The following is a 19122-nucleotide window of genomic DNA, read 5'->3' as shown; positions in this document are numbered from 1 at the left end:
CCACAATGTATAGTCTGGGGCGGATCAGATATAAGGAAGAATGAGGTCTGTATAAAAAACGTATTGTATCATTTTCATTTTTACACAAATATGAAAGTCTCCCTTTTTCTCTCTCGAACATAACAAATCCTAGAATAAGTTTACTTGATTTCAGTTTCTTCTCCGCTGCTAACAGAATAACGCAAACTATGAAATCAGTATACTCTCCAAAAATTGTTTTTACAGCTCGAGAGAACGACAAGTTTTCATTCACTTATTTTTCTCTTTTCGACTTCGGCCTCGCATATAGAAACAGTAGGGCGCAGATATCTTCTATGATATGAACAAAGGTTCAGTTTAGTTCCTTAAAATCAAAACTTTCTTGAAAAACTGCACACCACTTGTTCTTCAACTATCTCAAACCTCCAATGCAGTTCCAGAAGCTATAACGATACTTGCGCAATACCAGTTTAGTTTTGATCAGTTTCATCTTTACAGGGGACAATGGCCGAGAATATATTACACATAAATGATTTTACATTAACAATTAATTCACCTTAAAACTAATCCATTGTTTTCGTAGATAGGACGTTCACTAGAGGGGTTGGACACAAGGGCAGAGCTAGAACTTCGGACGCAAGTTCAACCGAACCAGTAACTTTGGTCCAAACTCTATATTTGTATTTAAAAATTCATTGAATATGTATATATTATTAATTTAGAATCCAATAACTCCAAAGAAATACAATCCCGAACTCAATAGTTTCAAATCCTAGCTCTGTCTCTGGCTTGGACATAAATCTGTCTGATATGGCCAAGAACTTGATGCTCAAAACTACTGATGCAGCTGTCGATGTCCAGTAAATACATTTAAAACTTCTTCTAAAATGCGTAAAGTTGTTTTCTTCTTTTTCCTTTTCCTTGACAAATGTACGCTGTTAGTTCACTCCTAAAACATGCTATTCCAGTTTTTAAATGATTAGTGAGTGAGACAAGACGTTTAATATTGGATGGAGGCTTTAACACCAGTTAACGCACCATGTGGATAATAAGCAGAGGCATACATGAAATAGGCAACACTAGTATTACAATGACCCAAAAAAAAAGGAACTAAGGTCAGAAACAGATCAGTAACATGCCCTTCAAACCTAAGCAAATCGCTACCGAATTAGGTACATTCACTCAATGTTGATCCTGACGATGTTTCTTGGTTTTCCACTTCGACTCGCAGGCTGGGTACTGCTATTACGTCTCAGACCACTAAATGGATCTTTGAATCTAGGATCCCAGTTGGTCAACCAATTATTACTTGTTCCTGCATAAACCAAACAGCAAACATTACAGGGATCACACATGCATTAAGCTTCTTCCTATGAAAGGAAGAATTCATCCTTTTCAAAAAACAAAAAAAAAAAATGAAAGGAAAATTTCATCCAGCAAAATCCTGAAAGGCTAACAGAAACTAGCAGGTCACTGAATGACATAGACAAGGTTCCACTTTTCGCTTTGCTTGTTTTAGCTTTCTGTCAGACTTTGGGCCCGAATGGTAGAATTGGTACCAGTGCATGGGGTAAACAAGAGCTAGATTTCAAGCAGGCATGATCTTTGTGCTTGCTTCTTTAAGTAGCGATTTACTTCGTAAGCAAACAGATAATAGCCCACAAAGTTTGTCTAATTCTTCCCACCTAAGCGTGCAGTAAATCACAAGCAAAGAGTGTATCAAACTAGTATGGTAATTCCTAAGAGATTGAAAACAACTCCTGCTACATATTTGCTGCAATGTCAAATCTAAGGGCTGCAGCTTCTAACAGTTTTTGCCCAGAATCTGCTTTAAAAAGGATTTTTCATCTAAAACGAATAAGGTAATCTTTTAGTGAAGCGCTAAACTAGAAAAACTTCAAAATTCAATTTACTAACCGGGGGAACTCTGTTGGAAAAATTGGATGATTATTATGGAAAATAAGATTTAGCTTGAGGCGTGTCAAAGACACTGTCCTTAAGGATATTTCGCCCATACCGTGATAAATAAAATTAGGCGTATCCCCAGGATTCAACAAGCTCTTGTAGCTAGTATAACTAGGAGCAGAAACAACAAAGATTGAATAAAAGAAAACCCATCACAAAAGAAAAGGGAAGAAAAGTTTTAACTTTGTTCACTCCATCCAAATGAACACAAACATATACTTATATATAATCCAAAATATGGACATCTGATTGTTGCCAAAAACGTTACAAAATTAAAGAATCTTCTCAATAAGAGACGTTACTAACATTAAAGGCAAAACGTTATAAACATCAATTTTCTTAAAGCCATAATGATAGCCATTTAAGGTTAGTAAATTGTTATATTCAAAGCTATTCAAATATTCAGTTATATATATTAAAATATATTCAATTGATTGGTATAATAAAAATCTATTAAAATAATATTAAAAGAATGAACCAAGACATTAATTTGAATATTTCTTTTTGAGTTAGCAAATTATTTTTCCAACAAACTCTACCACTTGCTGCGAAAATTAGCTACCACACTAAATTAAAAAATTCACGGCATCATAAATAATGGAATTCTACCTTTTTTGAGTGTTTTTCATAAAGTGATCTCTTCCACAAGTGTGTTTCAGAGGAATTAATTTCACCCATGCTCAACGCCTCAACCATGAAATATCATTTGCTTAGGCTCATTGTGAAGTGCTAACTAAAAAGCTAGTGGTAAGGTCAAGTCTACCTCCCTTCATCTGTGTCATTGTTTGATGAGAGGTGGTGAAGTAATTCCCTACACAGTTACTCCCACGCCCTATATCGACAAAGTTACCTAAACTCTCTTCATGCCCTCTCAAATGAGACAGCTAATAAAGTTTAGCGATAGCAATGTAAAATACATAAACTAAGAACATTGTCAAACTAAGTCTAGCATGATTGGGGGGAAAAACCCTAAGTCTAACATAGCTGTATAAGGAATAAAGATAGTTTAACTGAGAAGAGTCAATACTCCGTCGGAAATGTGCAAATGTAATCCATCAGATCTATTTGCCATGATCAGCAGAGAAAGGCGTTTCCTTTTCTCACTAACCTGCATTTGCATGGAAATCAGACCCATTCTCCCATCCAGGAATATGCCTATCAGCATTGCCATTCCATGTCTGTTTAAAGCCAGCTAATTCATCTGCAAAACAAAAGACAAACATGTGAAATCTGCTGTCGAATGGAACATAGAAGTGGAACACCTGAGTAATATTCAAGAAGATGCTACCTTCTGCTAGATTATGCAATGTCTGCATCATGTCCACCTTGCCGTCAGAGGCAAGCTTCCTTGTTAAGGAGTGTCCCTAGGAATGATAGAAGAATGTGAATAAGATACTTTTCTCTATCCGGCAAGATGAAGCCACAGTTCACAGAGTAAAGGAAAAGGCTAGAATTCAACCAGAGATTGCACATATCTTTAACTACACAAATGGAGCAATCTATTAGATTATCATGTAACTGCCAATGTCTAACGCAGGTGAAATAATGCAAGACTCTCGCAAATTCATATGAGAAAAGTCAGACTCGTTTCTATCTTCCACATGAATGGCAGACACATACGATTAGTCACTCTTATTAACTACTAACGCCTCTGTTCTCAGCATAGAAGATAAGTGTTAAGACTCCTTTAAAAATGTTCACAAAGTTACGAACTCCATACTTTGGTTGTTAAATCCATCCAAATTTACATAATTTCTAGTAGATAATTTAGAAGGTATTGGAGGTCCACCATTTTTCACTGAGACTCATAGATGTTATCTTGAAAATAGTGTATGTTTTCGACTTAATAAGCTTCTAAACATAAAAAACATCACAAGTCCTTCAAGTATTTTAATAACAGTGCCAAAAGTAAAGACTAATAAAATGTATTATACCTTATCGTGGATACCCCTGGAGATTCTATGTGTTGCTTGACCAGTTGTTCTATCTGCTTGCTTGCTCTCCTCTAGCACCCTCTGTTTCATAATATATGCACTGTTAGAATCAGGAAAAACGCACTTATTCAGCCAGATGAACAAGACATCAAGGAGATGAGAACATACTCCATCACTTCCAGTCTTACGCGTGGTGGTGGCAGTGTAATATGCCCCCTCTATTCCACCATATGTAACTCTTCTATAGCTCGCGCTTTGAGTCTTGGATTCTGTTCTTTCCAAATTCATATCTTCCATTCTCCGAGTCACGTCTTTGCTTACGCTCTTGCTCTTGCTATGGTCTGCGACATAAGTACAACTAATGATTTCCACCAGCAAGAATGTTATTTCCTCCGTTTCATTTTATGTGTCACTCCTTTTTTAGTCTATCCTAAAAAAGATGTCAAGAACATGTGAAACTCTCTCCACCTATCACTTACTTGTTGGTAGTGAGGGCAACTTTAGTAGTTCGCATTTAATTAATTAATGTCTCAAAAGTTTCCTATATTTCTTAAGCTATATCCTCAATCAAACAGTGCTACGTAAAATGAGACAAAAGGAGTACCAATTATGGACAGATAACATAAAAACAACCAAAAGTTACCATCAGTTGGGTCTTCAGGATGTTCAACAAGTGGATTTCTGTTAGCATAATCCCTATTTCTTTCCTCCTCGGAGCCATTAACGCCATCTTCCTCCGCTGGTTCTAGCTCTACTTCTCCCTCATCATCCATATCTATCTCTTGAATGACCGGCCCATTGGAATTAGCAAACTGCTGCAAGTGATCAGCAGGAGTTGTTGGATGTAACATGGAAGACTGAGACAATTTAGGAAAAGGGCGAGTAAAGAACGGGTCATCAAATGGGTCTCTTCCTCCAAATATACTAGACATCATGCCTCCAAATCCATCAAATGGACTGCTGAAGGAGTTGAAATTGTCACTGCCACCTCTTTCTCTCTGCATATTCTCACACCAAACCCTAGTTCCAGAACCGGAAACTTAACAGCTTAGCCATTTAAAGCTATTGAAAAGGTTAAGAATGATTGGCAATAGGATGCATCATAATTTAGTAATGTGCAGCAATTACAATCTCATAGTCAATTAACGTATCGATATCAACAACGTCTCAGCTCCTAATTTACTACTTAGTAATACAATACTGTAACACTTGAAAGAATTCACCACAAAAGCTAGTTTGAACCTTGATTTTTAGAAACCTTGTCAAATATATGAAAGTAGGACACTTACATTCTTACAATAATGAGGATATCATGAGTTTAGGAATTGGTAAAAGCACAAGTTTAACGAGAAACTAATGATTGGAACCTCTATTTTAGGCAATGATACTCTTAACTGAACTTTTTAAGTTCAATTTAGTAAATGATAGAGCTAGTGCAGAATTTACCAGTTTCATGACTAGAAGATAATTGAAACAATAAACAGCAGCAGAAACACTAAACATAGATTGCTAATTCCCTTTACCAAAAAAGAGACTGAATTACCTTAGGTGCAGAGTCGAGAATAAATTTGTTTTATGAGAGGGGATGAAATAATGTGCGGGACTAAGATTTATATTTGAGGAGTGACACGTGTTGGAGAGTTGTAGAGAGGTCAGAATACACGGAGCCTAGATCCTTCCATTTTCTTTCATTTTCTATTTCTCTCCTTGCACTCAGAACCTTCCAGGTCTCTCTTTTACCATTCCTTTTTATCTTTTTTTTGGTGTTTGAATGAACAAGGAATATAAAAAATTAATTGTGCAAAATATTAAATTAGTTTAATAAATATTGAGTGAGGAAATAAATAATCATTATTAGTGGAATACTATCAACCATTTTGGCACACTCTAAAATAAACACACTAGTCAATTGTTTCTATTAGAATAATATTATTTGTGTGTTCAGTTGAACTTATTATTAGTCATTCTAATTATGTGTACATAAATATAACATATGAATAAGCTCAGAGTAATTATGAATTCATTGACTCCAGATCATGGTGCATCGCATATCCAGGCTATGGTGCATGTCCAAAGACAATGGGCTTAAAAACAATTTCACAATTCCAAGACTAGGAACAAAAAGTTGCAGCATACTTTAGAAACATAGCAAAAATAGCACAAAACTATATTTTTAAATGTGTGTTTCTGCTAATTGTCTTTGTTGGGCAATTATTGTCAAATGTAACAGATAAAACTTACGAATTTTTTTTTACTGAAATAAAAAATACTTAGTCTTTGGCAAATTTAAAGGACCAAAATTGATTAGAAGTATATTTAAGGATCTACTTTTAATTTATCCCAAACATACAAAATCATTTTTTTGTCATTTTCTCTTGTTTTTTTTTTAACTTCGCTCACTCTCTCTTTTTGGTTTTCCACCCGGTGTCCCGTGTCCGGTACCCGCATTGGAGGCCAATTATATCCGAATTCGCCCTTAGGGCATCTCTAACATTTACCCCATTTTTTTCTCCCCATAAAGAATATTTCTTTTATATTCTCTTTCTTCTATATTATATTATTATTTTTTATTTTTATTTTTTAATTTTTATTAAACAAATTCCATCTTTTATTTTCATTAATTTGTAATTTCCATTAAAATAATTCCATAAAATTTTAAATAATAAAATTTGTAAGAAATTATTATAGATTAACTAATAATTAAAATAAAAGTGAAATCATTGCGATACAATTTTAATGTATTTTAATTTAATATATTTTCAATTTTAATGTATTTCCAATTTTAATGTATTTCAATTTAGTAATTTTATATTTGCACCTTTAATTTTCTGTGATGGTTATATCTTTGTTATACAATTATAACTCATAATAAAATTAAGTACCAAATTTACATAAAAAAATAGATGCACGATAATTAATTTTTCAAAATTATATGTCAAAGTTAAGATGAAAAAATTAATTAGGTAAATATATTATATAAACATAATTATACATATAAAGATAAATTAAACAAACAACAACAACCCAGTATAATCTCACAAGTGAGATCTGGGTAAAGATAAATTAATAAAAATATTAATATTTTAATGGGATAGTAAATAGGGAGATGAATAGTGTGTCCCCAAATTTGGGAAGACATCATTTACTCCCCGTTTTGGGGACAAAATGAGGGAGGGTTAGAGTAAACTTTTTCCATTTTTGTCCCCAAAAATGGGAAAATCTCCATTTTGGGGACAAGGTTGGAGTTGTTCTTAGAGATTTAAAGGGCTAGTTGATCCATGAAGAGAGGAGTATCGACTAGCAACTTGCAGACTGCTATTTTAGAATTTTAATCATTTGACCAAACGACTTCTTTTACTTAACTTCTTTTGTTGGAGGGATTGGGCGGCCTGGATAGGAGGGGTCTGGAAAGGAATGAATAACTCCCCGTCTATGCATGGGAGTAGAATTTCAGGAATCTCAACTTCATCTTCTTTATGCTAGTTCTCAATTATATAATGCATTATGCATAGTACCATTCTTGGGTACTATGTGCCATACAAGAAGTGGTGGAGGTTAGCATTCTCGGATAAGAGCACCGGGTAGGTTGTTTCTTCTCCATTTTAAGAGCTAGATTACGTGAGGAGCTAATTTTGAGAGGATTTTCACGAGTCAATTACTCAAATGGTCACTCAACTATCCCAAATTGTCTTCTAAAGTCATTTTTCTTTCATTTGTAATAACAAAGTCACTGAACTATGTCTATTGCACTCAAAATATCACTCAACTAGATTTTTCAAATTTTGAATTGCCAAATACCTACTTTACCCTCTAAATTATAAACATTTTTTTAATATTAACAACAAAAATTCAAAAATTTATTTACATAATTCAGAATGAAATAAAATAAAGGTTTGTAAAATATATATTCCATGCACGTTTATAAAAATAATTATTTAAATAAAGATATTTTTATAATATACATTACATATTCTTGAAAATTATGCTCAAATATATTATTATGTTTCTATCAACTTTCCAATGACAGAAAGTTATATCACCAGAAAGCAGGGGGACTATCTGTATGGGTAAAATATACTATGTTAAGTCGTGCATGGAATATATAATATAATTGAGAATAATTTTTAAAAATATATAATGTATATATATAAAAATACCTTTATTTAAATACGTGCATGTAATATATATTTTACAGCCTTTATTTTCTTTCATTCTGATTTGTGTAAACAAATTTTTAAATTTTTGTTGTTAATACTAAAATTATTATTACTAACAAATTATTCTAATTAATTTTTTTTACTATGCTCACTATTTTGTTATTCCAGTATTATATATGCTTAAATACTTTTTTTAATTTATAAATAATATTTATTTATTCTATAGGTAAGTCCATAATATAAATTAAAAAGGAAAAATCATAATATTAAAAAGTTTTAAAAAATAATAAAAAGAAGATAAATGTTTATAATTTAGAGAGTAAAATAGGTATTTGACAATCCAAAATTTGAAAAATTTAGTTGAGTGACCTTCTGAGTGCAATAGACATAGTTCAGTGATTTTGTTGCTACAAACGAAAGAAAAGTGACTTTAAAAGATAATTTGGGATAGTTGAGTGATCATTTGAGTAATGGACTCGGATTTTCACCTCAACCTCAAAGATTAGTGATTCTAACTTAGTTCAATTAATTTTCTGAATTTCACATAGATTTTCACTTAAGTATAGGATTTCAAGAGTAGAAATTAAGGCTTTGGAGTAAAACTTAAGAGACCTAATGTTGGAGATTTGGACCTCGATTTGAGGTCCGACTTTGATATAAATTACATATTTGGACTCGGAAATGAATGGGCCTTCGGGATTTGGTCTTGATTTTGAATTTAGACCATGTGGGTCCGAAATGACTTTTTGTTGACTTTTCTTAATTAGGTAAAGATCGAACTTTTTTTATGAGGATGATCCCTAAATTTTTTTTGACCAATTTGAGTATTATTTGACTAGATTCGAGTTGTTTGAAGGTTTATTCTAAAGAAAAAGCGGTATTGGAGAGTTGATGCACTTTGAAAAGAGGTAAGTGTCTTGGCTAACCTTGATTCGAGGGAATTAGCTTGTACTGAGTATATTGCTACGTGCTTGTAACGACCCCTATCGTTTTGTGTATTTGAGTACTGTTTCACCTTTTGATACTTCACACATGTGTAATTTTGGTGTTATAACTTGCGGGGTCGGCTAGTTTTATTTCGGGAAGGTTGTGGGTTGATTTGGACCCTTTGGTTCTTGGTTTAGAAGCCCTTATTATAAATATTAACCAAAGTTTGACGTTTGTGAAAACAACCTCAGAATAGTGTTTTGATGGCTTTGATAGGTTCTTACCGTAATTTTGGACTTGGGCGTATGTTCAAAATCGAATTCAGAGGTCCCTAGTTTGATTTGCCTTGTTTTGTCGAAAGTTGGCAATTTGAGGTTTAGAAGTTTTCCCAAGTTTGACTATAGGTTGACTTTTTAGCTATCAGATTCAGAACTTGGTCTTGAGACTTGGAATGAGTCTGCTTTGCTATTTGAAACTTGTCTGCAAAATTTGGTTTCTTTTGGAGCTGGTTTGATAGGATTCGGACGTTCGGTTGGAATTTTAGAGGTTCTTAAGTTTTCTTTTGGAATTCATGCGTTTTGATGTTCGGTTCGTAGTTCTAGATATTATTTTTATATTTTGATCGTGAGAGCGAGTTCGTATGATGTTATTAGACTTATGTGGATGTTTGGTTTGAAGCCCCGAGGACTTAGATGAGTTTCAGACGTGTTTTAGATTGGATTGAACTTATTTTGGGTTGCTGGTGTGTTTGTGCTGTAGTTATCACAATTGCGAGCACCGGCCTCACAATTGCGAAGTGAACAGGTGAGGGTCAGGTATCGCAATTGCAAAGTGTAGGCTATACTGGATAGGTTCGCATTTATGACACTTTAGTCGCGTTTGCGGAGGGAGCAGGCTTCGCATTGTCGTATTTGCGACTTCCCCCACATAGGCTGTCACTCCCACATTTGCGAAGTATTATTCACAATTAAGAGGGTTCACAATTGCAAATCTAGCTTCGCGATTGCGATATCTGCAATTGAATAAAAGGGCTGAGAGCCGGGATTTCATCTTATTTTCTCTCATTTTAGAACCTTAGACTCGGTAGAAAGCGATTTGGAGAGGAGATTTTCATCTACAAACATTGGGTAAATAGTTTTAATTAATTTTCAATTATATTTTGATTATATATGAGATTTAACATCAAAATTATGAGAATCAAAGAGGAATTTTGCCTAAATTTTGAAAAATTTTAAATTTGAGTTTTGAGAGTTGATTTGGACTCGGATTTGAAAATAAAATACATATATAGACTCGTGGAATTTTAGGTAGTCGGAATCTACCCTTGGACTCAGGTTTTGACTGGGCAAGTCTGGGGTTAACTTTTGTTGACTTTTGAGAAATTGTGTAAAGATCATTGCCTTATCGATCGTAATTGGTTTCTCTTACATTGTTTGCTGATATTGAGTTTTTTTTGTTAGATTTGAGCCGTACGGAGGCAAATTTTAGGGGGAAAAGATATTTTTTAGGGTTAATTTATCCTAGTTGAAGGTAAGTATATTGCCTAACTTTGTGTGTGGGAACTACCCCTTAGAATTTGGGTTGATTGTGTTATTTGAATTATATGAAAGACGTGTACACGAGATGACGAACATGTACACGGGCTTATGTGTGGTATTTTAACCGGTTTAAACTTTTAGACTTCTTTCATGCATTTAATTAAATTTTGTCATGACATGTTATATCATCCATTGTTTACTCTCACGTGCTCAATTTGACGTTATTAGCACATGTTCTATCTTTTATTATTAAGTTTGCTCTTATATGCTTTAGTTGAAGTTGTTGTTTCTTTTATTATTTTGTTATCTCTCTTATTGTTGAATTACTCTTATTTGAAGTTTTTATTTCGTGGGAATACCTTCATTTGGAGTTATTGAGGTTGAAGTTGTGAAAGCTATTAATACATTGAGGTTGAAGTTGTTGATTATTAAGATATCTTCCTTGTTGAGTATTTCTCATTTATTTTGTTATTATTGAGATTCTTGTTCCCATTGTGGTTGAGTCGTGGGCTATATATTGTGGTAACATTGGAATTTTTTATTTTGGCAAGTGTTGTGGAATTTAGGCACGTGTAGTGCGAGTTTATTATTGTATTGTGATATTGATACGCATGCGGCGGTGTAAGGATAGGGGTTGATACACATGCGATGAGATATGTTGGAATTTATACGCGTATTGCTAGTAAGGGAATTACTTGAAGCCACGCGGTGAGATAAGGGGGCTAAAACACGTGTAGTTATTTTGGAAAAAAATATTTTTTAAATATTTGCAAGGCTCACATAGTGATATAAGGAAGATTGTGATTATGACTTGTGAAATGTGAAATATTGTCACGACCCTAACCCCGAACGCGGTCGTAATGGCGCCTCTCGTGAAGACAAGGCCATCCAGTTTAACCCAACTCAACTTTTAAAGAAGTTAATTAACATAAAAATAGTCTAAACATGATTTAAACAATATTGAATAGCGGAAATATCGATAACAATGCGGAAAGTCCAACCCGACACAGCCCTAACCGGGGTGTCACAAGTCACGAGCATCTCTAAACCATAATACTAGTCTGCTAAAGTCATAAACTACTACAAGTGTTTGAAAGGAAACAGAAATGATAGAGAAGTAGAGACACGGGGCTACGAACGTCAACAGTTACCTCATAGCCTCCGAAACCGCCTGAAACTGGAGGAATCAACACTCAGGAGCGGTACCAACTACACTTGAATCTGCACACAGGGTGCATGGAGTAAAGTGAGTACTCCAACTCAGTGAGTAACAAATATAAATAATGACCAAAAGTAAGAAAACACTTAGAACACAATGCATTCTGTACTTAAGCAGTAAAAATCACTTAAAAACAGTAAAACAGTGAAGAGTCAAGTAAATCCCTTTTCAACAAGTAACTGACAGGTAAGTAAATAAATAGAAGTTTGCCCCTTAGGCATAGTATCAACAAATCCGCCCCTCGGGCAATGTCTCAGAACAGTACCAGCCCCTCGGGCTCAATCTCAGAACAATATCAGCCCCTCGGGCTCAATCTCACATTACAACGGGTAGCCGCGCTCACTGGGGGTGTATAGACTCAGGGAGGGGCCCCTTACGGCCCAAGTGCAATATCAAGCCATCTCGCGGCATCAAATCTAGGCCCTCGGCCTCATATCAATCAAGCCACCTCGTGGCATATATATGTATCTCAGGTCCTCGGCCTCATATCAGTATCAGTGTATCCTCACAACTAGGCCCTCGACCTTACTCAGTCCAAAAACCATCACAAGTCCCTCGGGCAATAGTTAAACAGTATTTCTCAGCCCAAAACATCATTTAAAAATATCATTTAAGTCTCAAAACTGAGCAAAAATGGCTAAATAGTAAAACAATGGAAAATAACATGACTGAGTTCAAGTAATAAGTCAAAACAACGAGGAAATAGTAATAAAAATTCCCGAAGGGTTCAAATAGTTGGCACAAAGCTCAAATATGGCAATCATCTCAAATCATGATGATAGCAAGTAAGTTTCAGTCAAATACGCGGTAAAATCATCAATCGGGGCAAATCAAGTCTCAATCCCCAATAGTCCACGACCCCATGCTCGTCATCAAGCGTGTGTCTCACCTCAATGTAGCACTACAATGTGCAAATCCGGGGTTTCAAACCCTCAGAGCATCATTTACAATCATTACTCACCTCGAACCGGTTAAATCTCTAACTCGCGGCACCTTTGCCCCTCGAATCGGCCTCCACACGCGTCGAATCTATTCAAAATCAGAATGAATACGTCACAATATGCTATGGGAACAAAGCCCAAGCGAAAACAATCAACAAAGGGCACGATTCCCGAAATTACCAAAACCTGACCCCCGAGCCCACATCTCGAAAATCAGAAATTTTCACATCAATAGATTCCTTATCTCCCCACGAGTTCGTACATATCAAAAGTATTCAAATCCGACCCCAAATGGTCCCTCAAATCCACAATTAAAGGCCTAAGTTCTCAAGCCCTAGTTTCCCCAATTTTAACCTTTGATTTCCATAATTTCTAGCCCTAATCCATGAAATAATAGCATAGGAATGCGTTTTAGGTCCGAATTCATTACCTCAAAGAAGTTCTCTTGAAATCTGTTTCTCAAATCGCCCAAAAGGCTCTCAAGCCGAAGTCAAAAATGGTGAAATATCCCAAAAATTCGCGAAGAACCCTTTTTATACTTTCTGCCCAGTTAATCCGCATCTACGGCACCATTGCCGTTTCTGCGGTACCACATATGCGGTCTCTCTTCCGCTTCTGCGGAACTCCCTTCCGTATCTGCGATCCCATCTCCGTACTTGCGACTCTGCAGGTGCGTTCCAACTACCGCATCTGCGGCTCCTAGCTCTTCCTCTCAAATCCGCTTCTGCGGCTCCCCTTCCACACGTGCGACACTGCATCTGTAGTCCCCACATCGCAGGTGCGAAAACACCAGAAGTAGAAAAATTTCAGCAGCTGCAATTACACTTCAACTTTCGCGTTAATCACTCGAAATCACCCTGAGGCCCCCGGGACATCAACCAAAAGCACAAACATAACCCAATACCTTATTCAAACTTGTTCCAATCATCAAAACACCTCAAACAACATCGAATCTACCAAATTACATCGGATTCAAGCCTAAGTTTCAAAAATCTTCCGAAATACGCTTTTGATCAAAAACTCAACCAAACCACGTCCGAATGACTTGAAATTTTACACACACATCCCAAATGACACGATGAAGCTACTACAACTCTTGGAATTCCATTCCGACCCCTATATCAAAATCTCGCCTAACAACTGAAAATCGCCAATATATCAACTTCGCCAATTCAAGCCTAACTCTAATCCGAACCTCCAAAACCCATTCCGATCATGCTCCTAAGTCACAAATCACCTCCCGAAGCTAACCGAACCATCAGAACTCACTTCCGAACCTTCTAACACATAAGTCAACATCCGGTTGATTTTTCCAACTTAAGCCTTCTTAAAAGAGACTAAGTGTCTCAAACTTCACCAAACTCATTCCGGACTTGATCCGACCAATGCGATACCACAAAAACACGGATAACAAAGCATAAAGAAGATGAAAATAGGGGAAGCGGATCGGTAACTCATGAGTCGACAGGTCGGGTCGTCATATCCTCCCCAACTTAAACAAACGTTCGTCCTCGAACGAGCCAAGAAACATACCTGAAGCCTCAAACAGGTGAGGATATCTGCTCCGCATCTCCCGCTCAATCTCCCAGGTAGCCTCCTCCACAGTCCGACCTCTCCACTGCACTTTCACTGAAGCTATATCCTTTGACCTCAACTTCCGAACCTGACGACCCAAAATAGCTACTGGCTCCACATCATAGGTCAAATCATCATCCAACTAAACCGTGCTGAAATCTAGAACATGAGACGGATCCCCAATATACTTCCGGAACATAGAAACATGAAATACCGTATGCACACTCGACAAGCTGGGTGGCAAAGCAAGCTCATAAGCCACCTCCCCAATCCTCCGAAGCACCTCAAAAGGCCCAATGAACCGAGGACTCAATTTCCCTTTCTTCCCAAATCTCATAACACCCTTCATGGGTGAAACCTTCAACAGAACCTTCTCGCCAACCATGTAAGACACATCTCGAACCTTCCTATCAGCATAACTCTTTTGCCTTGACTGCACTGTACGAAGCCTCTCCTGAATCACCTTCGCTTTCTCCAAGGCATCCTGTATCAAATTTGTCCCCAATAGCCTAGCCTCACCTGGCTCGAACCAACCAAATGGAGATCTACACCGCCTCCCATACAAAGCCTCATATGGAGCCATCTGAATAATCGACTGGTAGCTGTTATTATAGGCAAACTCTGCAAGCGGTAGAAACTCATCCCATAATTCTCCGAAATCAATGACCCAAGCACATAACATGTCCTCTAATATCTAAATAGTACGCTCGTACTGCCCGTCCGTCTGAGGATGAAAAGCTGTGCTCAACTCTACTTGAGTACCCAACTCTCTCTGCGCGACCCTCCAAAACTGCGAAGTAAACTGAGTACCTCTATCTGAAATGATGGAAACTGGGACACTATGCAAGCAAACAATCTCTCAGATATAGATCCCTGCCAACCGCTCTAAAGAATAGGTAGTACACACAGGAATGAAGTGCGCGTACTTGGTTAGCCGATCCACAATCACCCAAATAGCATCGAACTTCCTCAAAGTCCGTGGAAGTCCAACAACAAAGTCCATAGTGATTCTCTCCCACTTCCACTCAGGAATATCCATCTGTTGTAGCAAGTCACACGGTCTCTGATGCTCATATTTCACCTGCTGACAATTGAGACACCGAGCTACAAATCCCACAATATCTTTCTTTATTCTTCTCCACCAATAGTGCTGCCTCAAATCCTGATACATCTTCGCGGCACCCGGATGAATGGAATACTGCGAGCTATGGGCCTCCTCCAGAATCAACTCCCGAAGCCCATCCACATTGGGCACGCAAATCTGGCCCTGCATCTTCAACACCCCATCATTGCCGATGGTCACATATCTGGCATCATCATGCTGAACTCTGTCCTTAAGGACTAGCAAATGCGGATCATCGAACTGGCGCTCTCTGATGCGATCATATAAGGAAGACCGAGATACCACACAAGCCAATAACCGACTAGGCTCCGAAATATCTAATCTCACAAACCGATTGGCCAAGGCCTGAACATCAACTACAAGAGGTCTCTCTCCAAATGGAATATATTCCAAACTCCCCATACTTACTGCCTTTCGGCTCAAAGCATCGTCCACCACATTGGCCTTTCCCGGATGGTACAATATAGTGATATCATAATCCTTAAGCAACTCCAACCATCTCCACTACCTCAAATTAAGATCCTTTTTCTTGAACAAATGCTGAAGACTGCGATGATCAGTGAACACCTCACAAGATACGCCATACAAGTGGTGCCTCCAAATCTTCAATGCATGAACTGTGGCAGCCAACTCCAAATCATGAAGGGGGTAGTTCTTCTCATGGGGCTTCAACTGACGAGAAGCATAAGCAATAACTCTACCCTCCTACATCAACACACAACCAATCCCAACTCTCGAAGCATCACAATACGCGGTATATGAACCTGAAACTGATGGCAAAACCAACACTGAAGCTGTGGTCAAGGTTGTCTTGAGCTTCTGAAAACTCTCCTCATACTCGTCCGACCAAACAAATGGAGCACCCTTCTGAGTCAACTTGGTCAAGGGCGATGCGATAGATGAGAATCCCTAAACAAACCAGCGATAATAGCCTGCCAAACCAAGAAAACTACGAATCTCTATAGCTGAGGATGGTGTAGGCCAATTCTGAACCGCCTCTATCTTCTTCGGATCAACCTGAATACCCTCGTTGGACACCACGTGGCCCAAGAAAGCCACGGAACCAAGCCAAAACTCACACTTGGAGAATTTTGCATAAAGCTTCTCCTCCCTCAATCTCTGCAATACAACTCTCAAATGCTCTATGTGCTCCTCCTGACTACGCGAATACACCAAAATATCATCAATGAAGACTATAATGAATGGATCGAGATAAGGCCGGAACACGTTGTTCATCAAATGTATTAACGCTGCTGAGGCATTGGTCAGCCCAAAAGACATCACCAAGAACTCATAATGACCATATCAGGTCCTGAAAGCCGTCTTAAGAATATTCGAGTCCCTGATCTTCAACTGGTGATAAATTGAATGGAGATCAATCTTGGAGAACACCCTTGCTCCCTGAAGCTGGTCAAATAAATCATCAATGCGAGGCAAATGATACGTGTTCTTAATTGTTACCTTGTTCAATTGCCTATAATCAATGCACATTCTTATTGTGCCATCCTTCTTCTTCACAAACAGAACCAACGCACCCCAAGGTGACACACTAGGCCGAATGAACCCCTTATCTAGGAGCTTCTGAAGTTGCTCCTTCAATTTCTTCAACTCTGCTGGTGCTATACGATACGGCGGAATAGAAATGGGCTGAGTGCCCGGCACAAGGTCAATACCAAAATCAATATCCCTGTCTGGTGTCATGCCTGGCAGGTCTATAGGAAACACATCAGGAAAATCCCTCACAACTAGAGCAGAATCAATACTAGGAGTCTCAGCTCGGACATCCCTCACAAACGCTAGGTATGAAAGACAACCATTCCCAACCATATGCTGGGCTCTCAAGAAAGAGATCACTCTACTAGGAACATAATCATTCACACCTCGCCACTCGATCCGTGGCACATCCGGCATAGCCAATGTGACTGTCTTAACATGATAGTCCAGAATAGCACGACACATTGATAACCAATTAATGACCAAAATGACATCAAAATCCACCATGCTCAATAGTAATAGATCCACGATCTCCAGACCCCCAATAGTCACCTCACATGACCGGTACACACGGTCTACAATAACAGTATCGCCCACCAGGGTAGATACATGAACATGTAAAGCAAGAAGCTCATGGGGCGTACCCAAATAACGGGCAAAGTATAATGACACATAAGAAAAGGTGGAACCAGGATCAAATAATACAGAGGCATCTCTGTGGCTGACTGAAACAATACCTGTAATGAGAGCATCTGAAGCAATAACATCTGGCCTGCCTGGGATGTCATAGAAACGGGTCTGACCGCCCCCTGATCGACCTTCCCCTCTAGGGCGACCCTTGGCTGACTGACCTCTACCCCTAACTGGCTGAGCAGGTGGTGGTGAAGAAACTTCTGCTGAAGCCGAAGACTGACCCCTTTACTGGGACGCACTAGCAACACAACGAGGATACTACCTCCACATATGGCCCATCTCGCCACACTCATAACAACTCTCAGGTGCTGGAGAAGGGGACTGAAGGGAACCCCTCACACCAGAGTGACTAGCATATTTACTCGGCATAGAAGAACCCTGAACCGATGGGGCACGAGATGAACTCTGAGCTGGAAGGGCGCTGAGTGAGGACTGGCCCTGCTGAGATCCATGATAACCATGACCCAAAGATGCCCCCTGATAACCTAGGCAAGCTGACTGAGCAGGCCTGAATGAACAACCTCTGTTGTGCTGGAACTGGCCCCTCGAAGGAGCACCACTATAGCAGCTAAATCCTCGAGGCCTCTTGGCCTCCCTCTCCTCTCATTCCTGACGACGAACAGTCTCAATCTCATGGGCGATATCAACAACCTCCTCGAAGGTAGCACCAGTCACCCTCTCTCTGGTCATAAGAATACAGAGGTGATAAGTAAGACCATCAACAAATCTCCTGATCCTCTCTCAATCTATCGGAACCATCCAGATGGCATGATGAGCCAACTTAGAAAACCTCAACTCATACTGTGACATAGTCATATCCCCCTGTCGCAACCACTCAAACTGTCTACGCAGCTCCTCTCTGCAGGACTGTGGCACATACTTCTCCAGGAAGAAAACGGAGAACTACTTCCAATTAAGGGACGGTGTAGTAATAGGCCTACGCCTCACAAAATCCTCCCACCAAGTAAAAGCAGCTCCTGAAAACTGTTAGGTGGTAAAAGCGACCCCGCTGGTCTCCAGAATACCGGCAGTACGAAGCATCCTCTGACACTTATCCAAAAAGCCCTAGGCATTCTCGTCCTCTGTGCCACTGAAGGTCGGAGGCTGTAATCTACCAAACCTCTCCAATATATGCTGCTCATCTTTCGGCATGATAGGAACCACATAGTCCTGAGCAGTTGCGACTGGCTGGGCTGGATATGCCCCCGACGTTTGAAGTCCCTACACTACCTGCTCAAGTGTGCGAGCAGCGGGAGTCTGATTGCCTCCCCCGACCTGCGAAGTAGCTATGACTGTAGTGGCTGAAACCGCCTGAGCCAGGCCAGTGCAAACTGATAAGATCTGTGCCAAGGCCTCCTGAAGACTCGAAATAACGATGGGCACAACTGGTGCCTGAACTGGTGCTGTTGGAGCATCCATAGCTGGAGCCTAATCCTGATCTGGGACAGTTGGTGGATCAATAGGTGCTGCTCTGCCTCTGCCATGACCACGACCGCGTCCTCAGCCTCTGGCGGTCTCAGCTGGTGGAACTGGTGGTCGTCCACCCCATCCGGTAGCGCGTGTCCTCACCATCTGTG

The 19122-nt window shown here is 38.8% G+C and overlaps 1 protein-coding gene across 2 annotated transcripts; it reads right to left on the bottom strand.

Annotated features, from left to right (window-relative positions):
* Window positions 1-1021: 1021 nt before the first annotated feature.
* On the bottom strand, window positions 1022-5561 carry LOC107805839 (uncharacterized). Of its 2 annotated transcripts, none has more exons than XM_016629928.2 (7): window positions 5422-5561; window positions 4522-4898; window positions 4047-4219; window positions 3879-3959; window positions 3233-3308; window positions 3053-3145; window positions 1022-1294 (listed from the first exon to the last, which is right to left on the bottom strand). In XM_016629928.2, the coding sequence occupies exons 2-7, from the start codon at window positions 4880-4882 to the stop codon at window positions 1158-1160; spliced, it is 921 nt and encodes a 306-aa protein (XP_016485414.1). In that variant the 5' UTR covers window positions 4883-4898; window positions 5422-5561; the 3' UTR covers window positions 1022-1157. The 2 variants fall into 2 exon arrangements, with proteins under 2 accessions (XP_016485414.1, XP_016485415.1); XM_016629929.2 differs by lacking the exon at window positions 5422-5561 and adding an exon at window positions 5325-5409.
* Between the last annotated feature and the right edge of the window lie 13561 nt (window positions 5562-19122).

This window comes from Nicotiana tabacum, chromosome 7, assembly GCF_000715075.1.
Source record: "Nicotiana tabacum cultivar K326 chromosome 7, ASM71507v2, whole genome shotgun sequence".
Taxonomy (NCBI): domain Eukaryota; kingdom Viridiplantae; phylum Streptophyta; class Magnoliopsida; order Solanales; family Solanaceae; genus Nicotiana; species Nicotiana tabacum.
Note: the sequence above shows the minus strand (reverse complement) of the source record. Positions and strands in the feature narration are given on the sequence as shown.

Bases quoted from the DNA above. Each gene is read 5' to 3' on its own strand.
- LOC107805839 (XM_016629928.2), bottom strand. From the start codon at position 4,882: ATGCAGAGAGAAAGAGGTGGCAGTGACAATTTCAACTCCTTCAGCAGT. The intron at 3,146-3,232 runs GTAGCATCTTCT...TTTGTTTTGCAG, and splicing joins ATTGCATAATCTAGCAGAAG to ATGAATTAGCTGGCTTTAAA. The intron at 1,295-3,052 runs GTTAGTGAGAAA...TGGTTTATGCAG, and splicing joins TGATTTCCATGCAAATGCAG to GAACAAGTAATAATTGGTTG.